Source organism: Xiphophorus maculatus, chromosome 6, assembly GCF_002775205.1.
Source record: "Xiphophorus maculatus strain JP 163 A chromosome 6, X_maculatus-5.0-male, whole genome shotgun sequence".
Taxonomy (NCBI): Eukaryota; Metazoa; Chordata; class Actinopteri; order Cyprinodontiformes; family Poeciliidae; genus Xiphophorus; species Xiphophorus maculatus.
Window position 1 is genome coordinate 14,770,375 of NC_036448.1, and position 18,463 is coordinate 14,788,837.

Genomic DNA, 18,463 nt, shown 5'->3' on the forward strand with positions numbered 1-18,463 from the left:
GGACAGGGTAGTATGATTGTACATGTAAATTTTATTACACTGTTTTTGAATTATTTACGATTGATTATTGATTTGTATGTCGCATATCCCTGCTTAAGCTTGCTTAATAAATTTGTACTATAAAATTCTAAAGAGGTTGGTGGACATTGGAATTAATAGAGTCATTTAATCTTCGTTCAGTTCTTTTAATTAAGGTAAAACTAATGTACATGATTCCAGTAAATAGGAGACTTCATAATTTCCTTTGGTGAGAATAAATAATGACCCTGGGACTTACATCTAAGTCACTAAACATAATCTAGCCGGTTCCAAGTGCAAGTTATGATTTAGAAAGTGGGCTACCGTTAACAGAAGTGGTTATTGGAATTATGCAGCTGTGAGGGCTACTCAGCTGATTGTTTCTTAACTGTAAAGGGTCATAACTTCTGGATTGGAGGTAGTTAGAGCTAGACGAATCACTTTCGCCACCAGTTTAAATAGATTATCTCTTATAGAGTACTTTTAGGGTAATACCCAGGTCTCAGAGATTTTCCGGACCTGTTAGACAGAGAACTGGTCAGTAGGCAGCCCTGGGTAGTAGTGAGGAGTGGGCGGGGCTGACTATTGCAGGATAACCTTCAGCTTGTGATCTGCAGACACTGATAGATGTGGGTCGTTTCATTTAGGAGATAGTCTGACAGTTTTGCGGAGTGGTTTTCATGACGTGAAAATGGCCCCTCTACTGTGGTTATTTATGGATTGTATTTGGCTGCCTTTTGGTCATTGGTGCTGCACACTTAATTTAATTTAACAAAGTCAACTACTTAAGTTATGTGAAAAACAGAAATGATCATATTTAAACCAATATCCATAAAAAGAAACATTCTCTTGACAGTTTTCTGCGAGAAACCATATAGAAATTTCAATTGTAAATTTGTCATTTTTACTGTATTTTCTCCATGATAGCAATAATGTTTCAAATATTAACACTGGCTTTTAAAGGTCTTATGGCATGTTTAGCTAAATGTTTTGGTTCACTTATATTTAATCCATTTTATTTGTTTCTGTAACCCTTTGTGATCATAAGAGTAAAAAGGCATGTCAGTAGGAATGCAACTAGATTTCATTTTGTTCAATTAGTGTTTATTGCTTTACTTGCTTTATTTCTCAAATGTAAAGTCTGTACATTCAAACAGAGTAGTGTCAGTTTTAAATGCACTTTCATTTGTATAAACAAAGGAGGATTTAGATGGACTTTGCTCGGAGAAAAGGTGTTTCAGAGTCTCGTCTTGTCCAACAAAGAATACAATTCCACATTTCAGACAAATCAAATGGGCCACAGAGGGCCTAAATGGATTTAAACCTTTAACTGTTAAGTTTTTATTACTTTTAACGGGCCTGTCTGTAATATCTGGAAAAATCTCTCCATGAGCAGGAAATATCTTCACATTATTATTTGATTTATCTTTCCTGGACAAATTTCCAGAAAGCCTCTCAGTGCAGCAGCACTGTTCTGGATGGCCTGCTGGGTTTTAACAGGAAGACTGTACTGCATGCCCACCAAGCTCCAAGAAAGCAATACCCGCCCCACACTCCACTGCCACATCTCACAATGTGTCACATTTGCTAAGTCAGACAATCTGCTTTCTGAGACTATGGATTTGTAATATTTTTGGACTAATTAGTGTGTTCAACTGGTTGCTTTAATCTCCTTGCTATTTGCTCTGTTGGCTTTTTACAATGTTATCTTTTATTTTGAGGTTTCCAGTATTCAGTGTCATATATTGCTCTCTTTGTTTCAAAAAATCTATTTCCATTCCAAACAAATAAAGTGAAGAAAACACTGTTTGAACTCTGCCCGAGTTGACATTTTAAAAAACTAATACACTCCTTTTGTCGCATTACAATGACATAGTTCAGTATGTTTTATTGGGAATAGTTTCTGCTAAACCTACACAAATATAGAGTTGATTAGGAAAAGGAGAGCTTTAGTTTTTTAAAAAATATTTCACAAATAAATATCTGAAGTGTAATTTACACATATCTACTTAGCCCTTTTCCTCTGATACCCCCAAATAAAATCCTGTACAATTAATTGCCTTTAGAAGTAACTGGTTAGCAAACAGAGGCTCAGCAGTTTATTCTCAGTATGAATCCAGCTGCTCTATGAAGGACTCAGAGGTTTGTTAGAAAACATTAGTGAACACAAAGCATCACAAAAACCAGCGAATAGATCAGATGTAAAGTTGCACAGACATTTAAAGCATATATAAATATCTCATATAAGAATAGAAAGAGTATGATTCACCGTTGCCACTTAAATTGACAGGATCCAACAAATTGAGCATCAATCAGAGAGCCACAAAATAAGTCAATCTATGGAGGCAATACAAAGATCTGCAGCTCAGATGAGAAAATCAAATGATTTTTGCAACCACTTGAACAGAAAGAAATCCTGTAGAACATGTGGAAGAGGCTGCCTCTTGTCAGGTGAGACCAATATTGAAATTTTTGAGCTGCAGAATGGAAATTTAATATATAAATACCATCCAGGAGGGTATATATAAACTAGATATTTATTTAAAATTTGTATTTGTTAAAGATCTGAACTGCATGTATCAATGATTCCTACTTTGTGTTGCCATATTACATAACTCCAGGCAAGACACATTTCAAATACTTAATACAATTCTGAAAAAGTTCAAAATAAATCATTTTGCAAGACTCTTCGTACAGGTTGAGCAGAACGTTTTCAGTTTTTCAGCCATTTCCAAGTCACTACAAAGTAATGTATTCAAAAAGGGCAATTACTGACACAAACATCTACTATATGAAAACATCCAACGCTTTCATCCCTGTTGATTTTAGTAATAAATATTCATCAGATGATTTTAATCTTCTTTTTTCTGCCTCATCTCTGCAGGTAGACTGATGGATGTTCCAGATCCGATATGATTATGGTTGTCTGATTACTTAAACTCATGCTGAGAATGCATTGATGAGGCTAGTAGAGTTACAGAAACTACTAAAAACACTGTTTAATCTGAACCATATAGCCTCCAGGGACAAGACAGAAAACTGAATTAAGAGGAGGAAGTGACAATGTGAGTCATCCTGCCTTCCACATTTGAATTAATATAGGTAATGGAGGCCACTTTCAGAATGGGTCCCCATGAGTCAGAGCTGTCTCTCTCACACATGCAGTGAAATAAACGTGCACAGTCTCGACGTATTCAGGCAGAGACGTGCATGAGTGTGGAACCAAGACAAGAGAAAAGCGTCAGCAGCACACGGTAATAACATTAGAGAGGCACAGAGGCTGAAGAGGAGAGAGGGATCCAATGCGAGGAAGAGAGAACCATCAAGCAGAGATAGTGACACCGTGTCGAAAAATACTTAAGTACAGAACTAGATTTTTAACCCACATCAACCCGGGGATTATGCTTGCATCAGGCTTAAAGTGCCAAAGCAGTAGCAGGTTGGTAAAACAAATTGACATGCCAGTTTGGGACTCAGAGATCTAAAATGCAATCAGTCTAAAAGTGGTGCAGTTTTAACAACTGAAATCTGAGGTGCAAGTGCTGCACTGTTACACTGTTCAATATTTTCACACATCGCTGCATTTCATTTATGCTCTGCACACACAGGATGTTATCACCGCCCATCAAAAGCACATCAGGTCAGCAGTCCATTTCTCTAGGACACACTGACATTGAACTGCCAATCCTTATAACTGCACAATCTGAGCCACGTTCACCTTGAGATACTTCACTTGCTATTTGACTTGCAACAGTGACTTAAGAACTTATTTTCAGAGAAACAATGAAACTCAGATTTGTGCAGACAGCTTAAAAAATTCTAAAATATGAGGAGAAAAATAAATTAAAGTCAGGTAAATATAAGTAAATAACATAAAATGTTGCTTGGACACATCCGGTTACAAAATGTTGTCAACCTTAACCTGTTCCTCTAAGCAATTTTAAATATTTGTCCACCTTTTCTGATTGGATTTTTCACCTCTCTTGCAACAATGTGAGTTAAAATGTGATGAAGCAGAGAAAATAAGTATTCTAAAAGTCAGTGTTCTTCTTTGTAAATATATTGTTAATGGGGCACTTGACATGAAATTTACACCAGATATCAGTAACTAGCCAATTAATTCACATGTACAAAGAAAATGCAACCCAAATTAGTTTGTATATTATGTGAAAGGAATTGGACAAAGTATCAAACATCAATGAAATGATGACAACCGTGACACATTGGTTTTTCTGTCTCCCAATCAATGGATTACGTTTTGTGACACTAGTAGCTTCACCTGTGCCACTGTCCTACAACTGAAAAGAAGAGAAATGGTGCACAAACTAACATACCAAACCGGACCAAACTATGCCGTACAGCTCAGTGGAAATGAGGTATTAGTGAACTGTCCAAAGTGCTCTCTACCTTTCACCTATTGACTGCAAGAGATAAGCACCAGAGCCCGCCCAGCGTCTCCACAGGAACTAAACAAAGAAAATAAATAGGTGTGTAGATGGATGGAAACAGTGTTTCTCAGACCCAATACCCTACATGTTTCAAGGTTTTTCTTGTTACCAAACATCTGATGTAGCAGACTTCTGCAGCACTTGATGGCGTGCTGAGGAGTGTGATCACTCCAATTAGGTATTCTGAAGCAGAGCCACATCTCAAACATGCAGAACAGTGGACCCTGTAGACCTGTAGGACTAAGAAACACTACATTAAAACATTTAGGTTCTGAATTGAATGGAAATGATCCAATTTAGGTCAATTCAGGATTTTTTTGTTCTGCAGTCTCTGCAGTAGCTCATTCAGCAGCGTGTGCAGGTAACAGCACAATTGGGAAGTGACAAGGTCTGGACTGGGCTCGAGCCAAACTCTTTGTGTGTGTTTACGTGCGGGTGTGTGTGTGTGTGTGTGTGTGGAAGAAGTGTGCAGAGTGCTGACAGGGAGAAACTAGACCTCCCTGAAGAGACAGCAATTTTTGTGCGACAGCAACAGAGACGCTAAAAATGCATACACACGATGTGCAACTTAAACCCTATTCCAATGTTTAACTTTCCTTCCGGGGAAAATAGTCGTTTCCTGCCTGAATTATGGAGCTGACAAGTAAAGCAACGCTGGTTAATTTAGGAGACCAAATTCTTTAAAAGAGACCAAAGTAAACTGCAAACAGCCTGCTGATATTTACCAACCCAACTGGTCTGTGACACATTTCAAACAATCCAAAGAGAAGGAACAGATCTCACACTGCTGAGTCTAGTTTTCTGTGGACACAGGGCTGGCTCTCTACTCCGGAGACAATCTGTGTCTAGTTTCAGTATAATGCACTTTAAGCAGTGTGTTAATATCTGTATACACAGTCACTGCATGCTGATATACATCTGCAAGTGTTGAGCGTAAAGCAATACAAATCTTTAGGTCCATTCACGTTGTATATCTTTTTTAATTTCATCCCTACATGCGCAAAATAAGACTGAAATAGATTTAAAAGAGGAACTTGATCTTAGAAGCCCTGTATGACTTTTAACTGAAGCAGATTGCTCGGAGAAAAACATTCTCACATGTGAGTCTACAAAGACAGCAGCGTGTGCTGAATGTGCTGTACATTTCTGCAGTGCTGCAGTGCCCTGTGCTGAGGAGGGAGTGGCTTCTCCCTCTCAGGTGGATGATGACTTTGATGCTCGCAGCAGCTAAATCCTCCCGCCTCCCGCTGCTGGATGGACCTGATGTCACTGATATCCTGTACGAGGTTGCGTGTGTAGGCAGGTGGATATGTAGGGGTGCAAAACGTACACTCCTACTCCAACACACGCACACACACGCACGCACGTTTACTCACACAAATGCCCGTGGACAACCTTGCCCACGCTCCTGAAAAGAGAAAACACATGTAGCTACTCGGGCGAATCCTATGACACATCCCGACCACCCACATCTTTGAGAGAAGCTTCTACGAAAAACTAAACGATAAAAAATAAATAAAATAAAAAAATCAAACAGTTGGAAACAAAACTGCCATAACACAATCCGTTTGTCTCCTTTCTTGTCAGCATCTGACCTGCTGCTTCTTTAATTTTCCACTTCCAGTCCTTCATCCCAGGAGACATGAAGCAGACAACCACTGACTGATGTCCCAGCATGCTCTGCCCTTGACCTGACTAAACACAGCAGATGCAGCCTAAAGAGAAAGTCTTATTTAACTCAAAGAAGTCTTTTCGTTACTTTTTTCTGGTTCAGCCTTCTTTAAAAAAAATAAATAAATAAAAAAAAAAAAAAAAAAAAAAAATATATATATATATATATATATTATATAAAAGACATCAAGAGAGACAACGAATAGCTTTCCAGTCAGTTATCCAGAACTCATAGACGTGTTGCATTTAGAGAAGATATTTATGCAAATGATATGTCATTTATTTTCAAAGTCAGAGCCAGTCCAAGATGTAAGCAAGCTAAGCTAAAGCTGCTTGAGACTCAAAAGGCCAACAGGATCCTCCCAAGAGGAATTAACTTCTCTCACACACTATGGGTGTCAAAATATCAGATTCAGATTTATAGTTTTAAAAAAATCAACCTAATCTGAATGTTTCTTAATAATATCAAAACTGAAAGATTTTGAATTCTTGTAAATTATAACTTGAGATGTATTAAGATATCTGCAAAGGTCAGCTATGCAGGAATTGCAATCATACAGTTGATAACACAAATTTACCAATGAGGCATCTTCTGGATTGCACAAATTTACAATTTTGATTTTGACAAATTCAGACTTTTTTTCTAAGAACTAAGAGAAATAAAGTTGTTATTTTTTGTTAGCAGAATTTGCTTTAAATCCAACAGAAAACAAAAGAATTACAAGACTCGTGAAAGAGACTGATCTCATAAACCACTTGCCAATACACTATGTCTTATTTCTTTTCCAAAACAAACTCAAAATATGCATCTAAGGTCACGCTGTTGTCTGATATATTTACATACTGAAAACAGTGGGAGTTCTTAGTTTCAATGCATTTAATGAGAAGGATAAAAATAAAGCAGATCTTTCAGTTTTTCCTCACAAACGATCACCGATCAGAGAGAGTTAAAGCAAACTTAGTTTTCGATTTCTGCTCAATTGAGATATGAATTTTCAAAAGGTTGTTCTTTTAATTTGATGGTTATGTTACAATCATAACTTTATGCCATTACAAATATCATCTTTGTGATTTGTATCTCTCCATAACAGATACAAACAGATAAGTCTTCTACTTATGTACAACTGTCTGTGGTTCTCTAGCAAGCACAACTAATTAGAGTCATTTGTGTCAAATATCATTGACTAGTTAAACTTGACCAATCCTTAAAGACCTTATTAAAGAGTTGTACACTCTAAATTACTTCCAGACCGATAAGTAAGTCAGAGGAACAACAATGTCTAAACAATGTATTTACAGATATTTGTTTAAGTAATTCAGACTATTATGGGGACAAAAAAAAACAACATAGAGTGACACAGTTACTTTAACACCTTAATTTTGAGGACACCATGCAGTGCAAGCCGCCACAGCAGTATTGTATTCTCTGCTTCCCTCAAACCTTGAGTCTGCGCTGATCACAGCAGTAGTTGTCAAACTCCGGCAACATAAAAACGCTGATAAAATAAATTTTTGTTTCAAATGTTTTCAAAGTTTACACCATTGCTGGTTCTCGGCCTCTAAAAGAATTATTGCTGCATATGTAGTAAATAATTAGAAAGCATACAAGCTATAAAAAGACAAATTGTGTTTCTGTAACTCCCTTGTTGAAAGGTTTAGCAGATAAATCTCTCTCTCTTTTTCCTTTTTTTTCCACTAAGGGGTTTTGTGACACCTGCTCATCAGGCCTGCAGCACCATTCTTCTGAACTCCAAGCAAACAACAAAGACTGAAAATCGGCTGAGTCTTTCAGGGGGCATACAATAAAACACAAAAAGATCCTTTTGTCAACATCAGAATCCAATTTTTGGGCTGCAGCTAAGCCTCCAAGAAAATCATCACTCATCAGATTATAAATGTTTTCCTTTTTTTTCAGTGGCTTTTGCAGTGGGTGATTATCAGCCTCTAAATCTCATTGGGTTTGCAGAGGGAAAAAAAGCCCAGATGCTTTGCTTCACCTGAGGAAAGAAATGTGATAAATAGCACTGTTACTGCACCAGCATTCAGCTACAGAAACACATGTATACACACACACACATGGCAGGCTATTTTTGGCAACAGGACCGTAAAGAGTTAACGATAAATCAACTGATCAGAGTAAGATGGTCAGAGTCAGAGGTGGGGTGTACAGATAGCACGTTCCAATCTTCACAGACTGTCTTTTTACATTGCTATTGATCTTTCTACTGAGAAACACAGCGTGACATCGATCTTCACACCGCCAAAAAGGGAATAACATCTTCGCATTCATCAGCGGCCCGGCATGGCTGTGAGAAAGCGACGAATAGATCTAATGTCTTAAAATTGTGCATTCATCTGTGTAAATGTGTGCATGCAGAAACAAATAACAAAGATACACAGAAGATGGCACTGATAGATTGTCACAGACACATAAATCAATGAGGGATGACACAAATCCACAGGTTTTTATGCCTCACTGCCTGTCTGTCAGACTGTCCCTTTATCTGAATATAGATAAAGAGCTCCAGGGTATCACTGTCAGTCCTGTAGTGACATGGATGGGGAAACTAGTGCATGAAGCAATTAATAGACAGAAACATTCCACTTTTAGTTCATGGATCGGGCCAAACCAGCAAACAGGAAGGACTGAGGATGATGACAGCAGGATAAGATGAAGGGGGGGAGTAGGAGATCTACAGGAGACGCATGAGGAAGATACAGGAGGAGGCATATTAACATCTTATTAATTCCTCATTAGGGCTTAGATAAGGTGATTGTGGAGAGCAATACATGCATTCCTGCAGGCTGAATAATGTGTCTGACATGGTTTGGTGAAAACTGATAAGAGTTAATCATGTTGGTGCAGGCAGACGCAGACTGATGCAACACCTGTGGATCAAGGTGAATGAACGGAGGGCGAGCAGACAGGACTCCTGCATCTGCTTTACGAGCCCACCAGAAGCATTCCACATTTTATGTCCTAGAGGTGAGATTACACACAGCAGCACAGTCCCCGTCCTCCTGCAGGGCAGAGCAGAGCAGGCAGCAGCTGCGCCTCCATCCTCCATGTAAGCCAAGCATGTCCGATCCGCAACTGCATCATCCATGACATCATCCCAAACTCACCAAAGTTTGCTGGTACTGGAGCGTCCGCTCCTCTGCTTTGCCCTTCACCATCGCTGCAAAATCCTCATTGAGAGGCAAAAAAAAAAAAAAAAAATCCGTTTTCCTCTAATTAATCTTCAGCGGAGGAGAGGAGGGAGGACTCAGTGTGACTCGCTGCCATCGCGTGAGCGGTGTGTAACAGGTTTGCTACCACCGGCCCGCCTGCATGGTGCAGAGGACCGCTGCCTTGACGTGTGAGTGTGTGAGCCAGATGAGAGGCACAGCCGGCTGCTGGCTCGCAGCTGCGTTGCAGTTTAACTGCGAAACACCGCCTCCCTCCTCCACTTTTCTCCCCTGCTCTCTCTCTCTCTGGAACAGCTGTTAGAGGACTTTTACACTAATGCTTCCTGGACCTGGGCATGCAGAGGTAGCATCCAGGTGACATACATCACTGCTAAAACACTTTACAGTACACCCCAGAGTGGCATTTCTGAGCAGCACGGCTGTATTTTGCTCCCTACTTCAGTCACTCCATGAATGATAACAAAGAGAATGATTAATTCATAAGGGTTGTGGCTAGCCTGTAATTGGGAGTCATATATCAACGCCTGTGTTTAAGATGAAAATGACTCATACACAGATTTATATCTAAAATTATTGTCATCCAAGTATGTTTCTGGTATAGATGAGACAGACATTTTGCAATATAGTTAAACAATATAAAAATTTAACCAGTTCTGAAAAATATATATAAATAAATTAATATAAATAATTTATATTTTATTAAAAATGTGAATCAAGATGAATGAAAGTTATTTATACCCTTCTACAAAATCTATTGGAAAATCTTCATTTGTAGTCAAACCAGGGGGCCTCCCATAAATGCCTGAATCTTAACACAGACTAATATTTTAGTTTTTTATTTTTACAGAGAATGAGATGACTAAATTTGATTTAACAGTAGCACAGTTAGTTGCTCTGTTGTCTTGAAACAAGAAAGCCCGAGGTTTGAATCCCATCTTGTGGCCTTTCAGCATGTCATTTGCCGTGTGTGTCTCCAGGCATCGCCACTGGTGATGGTGAGGTAATGGAGGTAGAAGGTGTTTATTGTCTGCCGTGTTTGGTGAAGTGAATGCAAGAGCAGCGGCGGCTCAGGAGGGTTGGTGGGTTGCTGGTTTGAACCTCTGCTCTGTCCATCTTTGCCATGTTGATTGTGGGCAAGACACTTCACCCGCTTTGGTTGCTGATAGCGTTCTGAAGGCCCGGTGACACCGATTGCGTACCCCTATCAGTGTGTGAATGTGTGCATGGATGAGTGAATGACTGATTGTAGCGTAAAGCACTTTGGAGTCCTCGGACTTGATAAAGTGATGTACAAGTACAGATTATTTCCCTCTGTAATTGTCAGCCAAAGAGATTATTCGGCCCCGTCTTACCAGAGTACCTATTTTTTCCACATGGTTGCTGAGTCCTCTAAATGGCTTGTGGGAAATTGCTAACTAGACCTAAACTTTCTTTTAACAACACCTTTGTTCTTGCTGCTCCACCTTAACAGCCAGATTAATGCAGTGCATGACTAATCGCTGTAGTAGCTAAAATCCACCAACATGGGATCCCCTATACAAATCTATATCCACTTATACCTACCTATTACAGTAGTGTAAATACTAAATACACCTTAATATGCGTTAATACTCACAGTCAAAACCACAAGCTATTGTCATCTTTTGGTAGTACAGCCATTAAGTGCCAAGGAAAACGAGTGCAGCCCCTGGATGATTAGCTGCTTTGCTAATCAAGGAGCTGCAATAGAGTGTCAACAGCTAATAATGTGTCAACTAGCATTACACCTCGGTATTTCTATTTCTCAAACTGCTTTTTCTTGAAAATATTTTACATAACTAATACAATTTCTGAGGTCTTCAAAGAGCTTTAAATATACTGAGATTGAAGATGACTCAATTCATTAGTTTGGCGACTACTGAAAGAAATTGATTTCTTTAGATGTTATTTAGGCATACCAGATTTAAAGCGCCTGACTTCAGATGTACACCACAGTTTTCAGATTTTTATTAACAAAACCAATTGAAAATTTATCATTATTAACAAAAATTGTTTTGGTGTGGTTGACTCATATAACACTGCTTAAATTTAGGACACTAGAAAAGTCTGAATGTCTCTGCTGCACTTCACCATCATCACTGGGAGAAGTTGTTTCAGTATTTTGTACAATCAAGTTGGAGTAAATTAAACTGGCTGAATTTAAGAGATGTAAAAATCGGAATATTTTCTTCCATTAATAAAAATGGAAGAAAGGGGTTCTCTTCATTCTCAGAAAGGCTCTCCACACTCGTTCTGTCTGTTTAAAAGCAGCTTTAGAGAGGCTGAATACTCTTGAGCTCATTTGAGATATTACCGACAGAGGAACGCAATGAATATGTTATGAAAAAGTGACGTTATGATTACTGCAAAGTAGAGTTGTTTCCAGATTAAAAAGTGTCATAAATCAGCTGAAGAGAGATAAACAATGAAAACATATAAAACTATCTATAAATAAAGGCACAGAGCCCAGATAAAATGTGGTATATATTGGTGTTCAGGATCTTAATTCATGCATATATTGTATATTTGTTGAACAGAGCTCTCCTGAATCATATGCAGACTGTGCAGCATTAACAACAATTAAACACAATTTAAATGAAGATATATATATATATATATATATATATATATATATATATATATATATATATATATATATATATATATATATATATATATATATATATATATATATATATATATATATATATATATATAAATCTTTGCATTCAATACTTTAGTAAAGTGACATTCAGTCCTCATATTGAGAGACTTTCTGCTTGCAGGCACTTCAAAAAAGTAATCTTAAAACCACTTAGCTTACTTGCCAAAAAAGCTATTTTTGAATGAACGGGTGCATGCATTCCCGCAGAAGCCCCTTCCAGAAACCTCGAAGCTCACAAATGAAGCCTTACTACACTGTTGAATCTTAATGGATGAAAGATCATATTCCTTGAAGACCAAAGGCATATTAGTGGTGAAGAGATTAAACAGTTTGTCAGGATGGGCTGCAGTTGATTAGCTTTTGGAAAAGCAACAAGTAGGGAGAGCCAGACCAGGGACCAGAGGACAGCTGGAGCTGAGAAACCTCTTAGACCTGAGTATGCTATCAGAAACTCCATTTCATTCCTATTTTGTGTGATTATTTTGGGCCCACGTTCTGTGACAATAATGAGTTTTACCAGCTTCATTTATGTTGTAGTAAGGCAGACAGAGTTAAAGTACGGAGCAAAGTATTTCTAACACTTGATTTAAAAAATTTTTTTTTTTACATTTTGTCATGTTAGACAAAACTTCAATGTATTTATATGGAGTTTATGTGGTCAATCAACACAACATTGTGTTTATTTGTAAAAGAGAAGAAACATTATCCATCACCTTTTACATTTTCTTACAAAATACCTAAAAACTCAAGTCAATGCAAACTTTAACTACAAATGCATGTTATGCTTAGGGTAATTAATGTACATTAAAGCTGTATTTCTTTTACATTAATAATTTTGTGTACAGTTTAGAAGTTATTTTATTAAATTCACTTCAAAACAGATTTGATGTTACACCCACATAGATAATAGTAAACAGCAAAATTGACTTTTTATGGCTTTCTTTCAACAAGGAAAGTCTTATTCTTGCCACTCATTTAGTCGTGTTTAATAGATTTCCTCCAGGCAGGCTCTTTCCTCTGAGCTGTGGATGTCAGCAGTTCTTCTTGGGGACATTGTTTATGAACTAATCCCACTTTAAATTTCACCACAACTTGATATCTCGCCTGTCTGGTGTGCTCCTTTGCCTTCCTGATTCTGATGTTGATTCCGTAATTTTCCCTCACAAACCTCCGGGGCCTTCACAAGACAGCTGGATTTACACCGAGACTTTACTAACAGGTGGACTCTAGAGTAATTGGTAGCACCAGATTTATTTTAGTAGTTTCACACTAAAGAAGGCAGAATACAAAAGCAAGGTCCACCTGCGATACTTTTATTTGTAAAAATGTTCAAAAGCCATGTGTTGTTTTTGCTCCAATGCATTTTGTGTTGATTAACTACATGTGGTTGAAAACTTCTGATTTTGAAGACATTTATAAGTAAATCTGTGACCTGTCATTGCTCTCAGTATTGTGGCATTTAGCAGAGAGAAATAAATCTAATTCTAACTGACCTAAAACAAGAGAAGTTTGGTCTGATTTAACTTCAGACAGTGAGAAAAAAGTTCCATGTGTCTTTTTAGCCAGTGTATTTAAGCTTCTTGTTTTGACTGCACAAACACCAAGAAATAGGTTCATGTAGATTTTTTGAGCTAACATGTTCATAGCTGACCAAATGTAAAGAAAATCTGAATGAATGAATACTTTTACAAGGCATTTTATCCCTGTTCTGTCAGTGGGAAATATGGATTCACGTACTTAATTAGTCTATCTGTTCACACGGGTATTGTTTAGCTTCAAAGTCTATAATCTTATAAAGGACTCCTCCAGGAAAGAAGACATTTGGTTGGTTAACAGATTAAACAGTTGTTCAGCTGCAGCTGGTTCTTGGCAGGGCAACAAGTGGAAGGACATACACTACAAGGATTATTCATCACCCTTTCTGAATGAGACTGGGCAAAAACTCAGGCACATCTCCAAGCTGAGGTTAATAAACTTTACTAGCTTCCTACTAAAGCAGACAGAGAACCATCTTCAGGGCCCCCAGACAAATGTTTAAGAGAACTTACATCATCAAATATTATGAAAACAAAGTCAGTGTATAAAATGACGCTGGGAAACGGGAATGCTTTGTGAAAATGATAAGACATTTTCTTGTCTTGTCATTTAAGACAAGAAAATGGCATTAATTTGTTATTTTATCCTTATGTTTTGCTGTGTTACAAAGACCTTTTGATCCATTTTGCGCATCATCACCATGTACCCCATCTACCACCGTCTGTCTATTTTTAATGTCAAGTTACTCAATTTTAGGTCAGTCTGTGGTCTGCATGATGCACAAACTGTGAGGGGGGGAAATCATTAAATAAAATCTGAACATTACGAATTAACCGACCTTTAATTATCATTTGTCCTTGAGCCAGATGCGGACAAAGTTAAGGAGACATTTGGATGGATTTTATACTTCCAAATACGAGAGCCTGTCAGGACGCTGTGTACTCACTGTTTCCTCTGGGCTGCTTTTTGCTCTTTTTTTCCCGTCTCCTCCTCGAGTTTGGGGATTCAAAAGCGTCAGCTGCGTCCCTCCATTGCGCCTCAGCGGAATGTTGACTGGAATAAAAAGAGGCGCACAGCTACAGGTTGCAGCGCTCACTTACAAAATATAACGCGATCCGGCAGCTTGTGGCCCCCGGTGGTGACACAAAACTCCACTGAGGGAGAAATATTAGCAGATCCCAGAGGCTGCCCTGTCACTGATGCGCAATCCATAAATACTGCCGCGCCAAAGTTATCAGAAAGGCGCGTAAAAATCACCGGCTTTGCGCCTCCGGAGCGGCGCACATCTGTTGGCTGGCTGTGACTGAGAGCGCGGCGGCATGAGTCCTCAAAACTATGCGATAAGATGCTACAGTCTCCTCATCTGCGCCTGTTGAGGTGGGAGAAAGACAGCGGGGTACCGGGTGTCGTGTCCGTGATGCAATGCGGGTACAGTCAGAGCTTTGGCCCGCAGTCTTCTTCTCCCTGTGTGTGCAGAGATCCTTTCGCTCCGCTCGTTATCTGCGGAGGCGCGGCGCACATTCGTCTTAATTAACAGCAGCCGGGATTGTCTGCAGAAATATGAGTGAGAGGAAGAGAACATCTGTATTTGGCTCATGGTGCGCTTTTCCCTGCGTGTCACAGCGCATATGCACTATTAACGGTCCGAATTGGGCGTCATGCGTCTTAATAAGGGCACACGCCAAAAAAAAAAAAAAAAAAAAAAGAAAGAAAGAAACGAAAGGCGCAAGAAGCATGGGCTCAGTTACTGTCCAGGAAGCGGATGAACAAGTGTGTCTGGAGAGAAGGATAGATGTGCATCATGTTTTTTTTTTTTATTATTATTATATTCATGTCATTGACAGCCTTTATACCCCCCATCCTCTACATGGCAATTGAATTGGAGTCTCTGCATCATCCACCTGCGACCTTAAGGCTTTAACACCTACAGTATGATTGCATGTTTCCGGCCGGGTGAAGATTCACATTCTAGACGATCAATGCTGCGAGGCTGGATACTAAACGAGCTTTGGAGGACAGTGATGTCACCTTGTCCGATCTGCAAAGACATAGCTGGAAAATGACACAGGACTTTTAATTGTGTTTTTAATGGAAAGTTAATGAGTCACGCAGGTTCGAAAGGTCGAACCTGGTCGTTGGTTCGAATCCCGGCCTGGGGGCTTTCTACATGGAGTTTTCATGTTCTCCCTGTCCTTGTGCGGGTTCTCTCCGGGTAGCCTGGCCTCCTCCCAGAGTTCAAAAACATGGTTGTTAGGTTAATTAACCTATCTAAATTGTGGCTTCAGTAAATAGAAACTGCTTACTGAACTCAACTCATTCAGATGCAGAACATCTCCATAAAATTGATGCTCCCACCAACATTTAACTACCTTTCCTTTCAGGTAGGTAGTTAAGTGTCACTGCTGTAGAAATGCTCTCCCACATAACGATGCTGCCCTCACCATCTTTCACCATCAGGACAGAGCATTCTGGGTGATTTGTAGTTTGAGAAAACTCTAACACCCGCACAAAGTTCAAAAAGTCCAGTTTGAATGCAATATGTTACAAGCTTTCTTGTATAAAATTTTATGTCAAAATTGCTTACACTGTGTAGTCAGGTAAATAAGCCATATAAAAAATATGTCACACAATCACATGCTCATTGTTGCAGATGGGTATATTTTACACAAACAAGTGATTTCTTTTTTTAGGGCAGGCAGGATCTTGACAAACCACTAACTATTCCCCAGCTGTTCTGATAAGATCTTGTGGCAGCTATGTGAATGTTAGTAACCATTCTGTTTCCTGAAGATCAAACAGGAAAATATTCAAAGCTAAATGCCATTTCACAGTCCGCAACATTCAGTCAGTGGAAGTTGGAGAGCGTTGTCCTCTTAGTCCAGACAACACTCGCACTTCCCACTACCAAATGAGAAGGTGGGAAATCAAGTGGTGGGAGGACAAAAGGGACACACAGCTCCTTTTTATGAGACATCACAGTTGGCTCACAGCAATTTTTTACCTGATAAATCACTTAATGAAGCTAATGTGAGCTCATCGGAAGCAGCCAAGCAGGGGCATGGCTTTTAAGCATTGAGTGTACTTTGAGTATTTTAATGAACTTGTAATAAGGCTGACTTTTGGATCTGCAGATTGTTGACATGGGTCCATCTAGCACTCCTGCCTCTCTGTCTGCTATAGCCTCTGAGGTGTGGGAAACTGAGGCTGAACCTGCAGAGTTTCTATGCAACAGAGCTGCCAGAAAGGCTATGAATATTGTAACATCTCTTTTGTAAAGATCGCCATCTTTTTGCTTTGAGACAACTCCTTAAAAAATTGCTTATTCCTAGGAAGACTTCAAGAAAGCTGTTTATTTACACAAGGCATCTGTTTATCTGGCTTCTCCCTTCTTGCCTCTTTAGTTGCTGAGTGAGTGTTCTGGCTCTAGAAATATTCCCAAACCAATTCAAACATCCTGCATTGAGCTTCATGGGGAAAAAAGCAGTATGTAAGCACATAAAAGCACCAACTGCTTGTTTCATTTCTGTTTGAGTGATAACATTCTCATCTCTTCTCCTCCAGCACCAGGAAAAGAGAGGAGACAGCCTACGAGTCTCACTGAGGGTGTGAGGGTCCAAAGGAACCCAACAGAAAACGGATGAGGGACTTTGATTGCAAATGGTAGATAAAATCAACATCAACGACTACCTACTCATAGTTGCACAGTTTCAAATGAGTGTAAGAGGAGGCAGTTACTGTGACAAACGGCATGTAAACAGCCTCATAAGTGCTGAGGGTAAGCACCAATTTGCTGGTCAAATTAACTTTATTTGCCATCAAATTAACTCCTGTCTTAAACTTTAAATCCTTGGGGTTTTCCTTTTACACATGCTGTTTTTTGTCATTTTCACACCAAACCTCACAACACGTGCTGTGTGCTGATTAAAATTCATAAATAATAAGCAAGCACATTTTCACGAATGTTTCTCTAATTGGTTGGCTTTGGATTCCGATGTGTTGTTAGCTTCCTCTGCTGGGAGCCATCCTGGATTCTCAAAAATCCTTGCAATGCCTTTGGGAATGTCTGAGTTTTGTGACTCAAAGCGCCGTCTTTCCTCAACAAGAAGGAGATTGCAGTGCATATTTATATGCAGAGAGAATCCTTCTGATAAGTCTTCATGCATGTGTTATCTTGTTGACTTAATTCATCCAATTTTGCATGAACAGTCTGAACAATTTTTAATAAGTACCACAATTATACATTCTAGCACTGACATGCTGTATTAACAATTCAAATAAATCAGTTTTCTAATATATATATATATAGAGATATATATATATATATTGGATTCATTCGGTTATGAAAAAAAGCACATAATAATTAAACAGAAGGCACAAACTTTTTCTAAATTAAATGCACCCTTTTCAGCTTTAAACCAGCTCTTTTGCTAATAGTTTGGTTTATCCTTTGAGAGAAATGTATGACCTCTAAATTTTTGCAAGTTTTGTTGTGGGTCAGGCAGGTCTATATCATTCCATCACCATGTTTTTGGTGGCCTACTTTATCATCACAATGACTGTTCTGTCCATTTGTGCCATCTCCACTAATGGGGCTTTAGAGGCTGGTGGTGCCTACTGTATCCTCTTTAAAGCTGACACAGTTGACTGCTGTAGCTTAAAAATCTCACTTGGGTGTTAGTGATTAGGCTTTGTTAAGCGATGATAAAGTATCCTTCCTTTCTGGGGTTTTTCCATCATGTTTTTTCTTGCTAATGTCTGTGGCTGTGCTCTGTTTGTTTTGGGCTTGATGGAGGCCATCATGTCTACCTTTGGAGTACCAGAAGGTAAAGTTAATTTAACATTTTGAGACATTCTTGATGTGTTGCATGTACTTAAAGCATTTTATCACTGTTTGTTAGATAACACTGCAGCTTTTACA

The 18,463-nt window shown here is 38.9% G+C and overlaps 1 protein-coding gene across 7 annotated transcripts in view; it reads right to left on the reverse strand.

Moving 5' to 3' along the window:
• The window catches only part of LOC102220493 (chloride channel protein 2-like), a 74,605-nt gene extending 59,405 nt beyond the window's left edge, over positions 1-15,200 (reverse strand). For 4 of the 7 annotated variants that reach the window (XM_023335122.1, XM_023335119.1, XM_023335121.1 and 1 more), the window contains exon 1: positions 9,264-9,506. In XM_023335122.1, coding sequence (XP_023190890.1) covers positions 9,264-9,314 — 51 coding nt within the window. In that variant the 5' untranslated portion in view covers positions 9,315-9,506. Of the gene's footprint in view, positions 1-9,263; positions 9,507-14,491 lie in introns of those variants that run through there. The other 3 variants (XM_023335120.1, XM_023335124.1, XM_023335123.1) reach the window with 2 other exon arrangements.
• Positions 15,201-18,463: the final 3,263 nt, after the last annotated feature.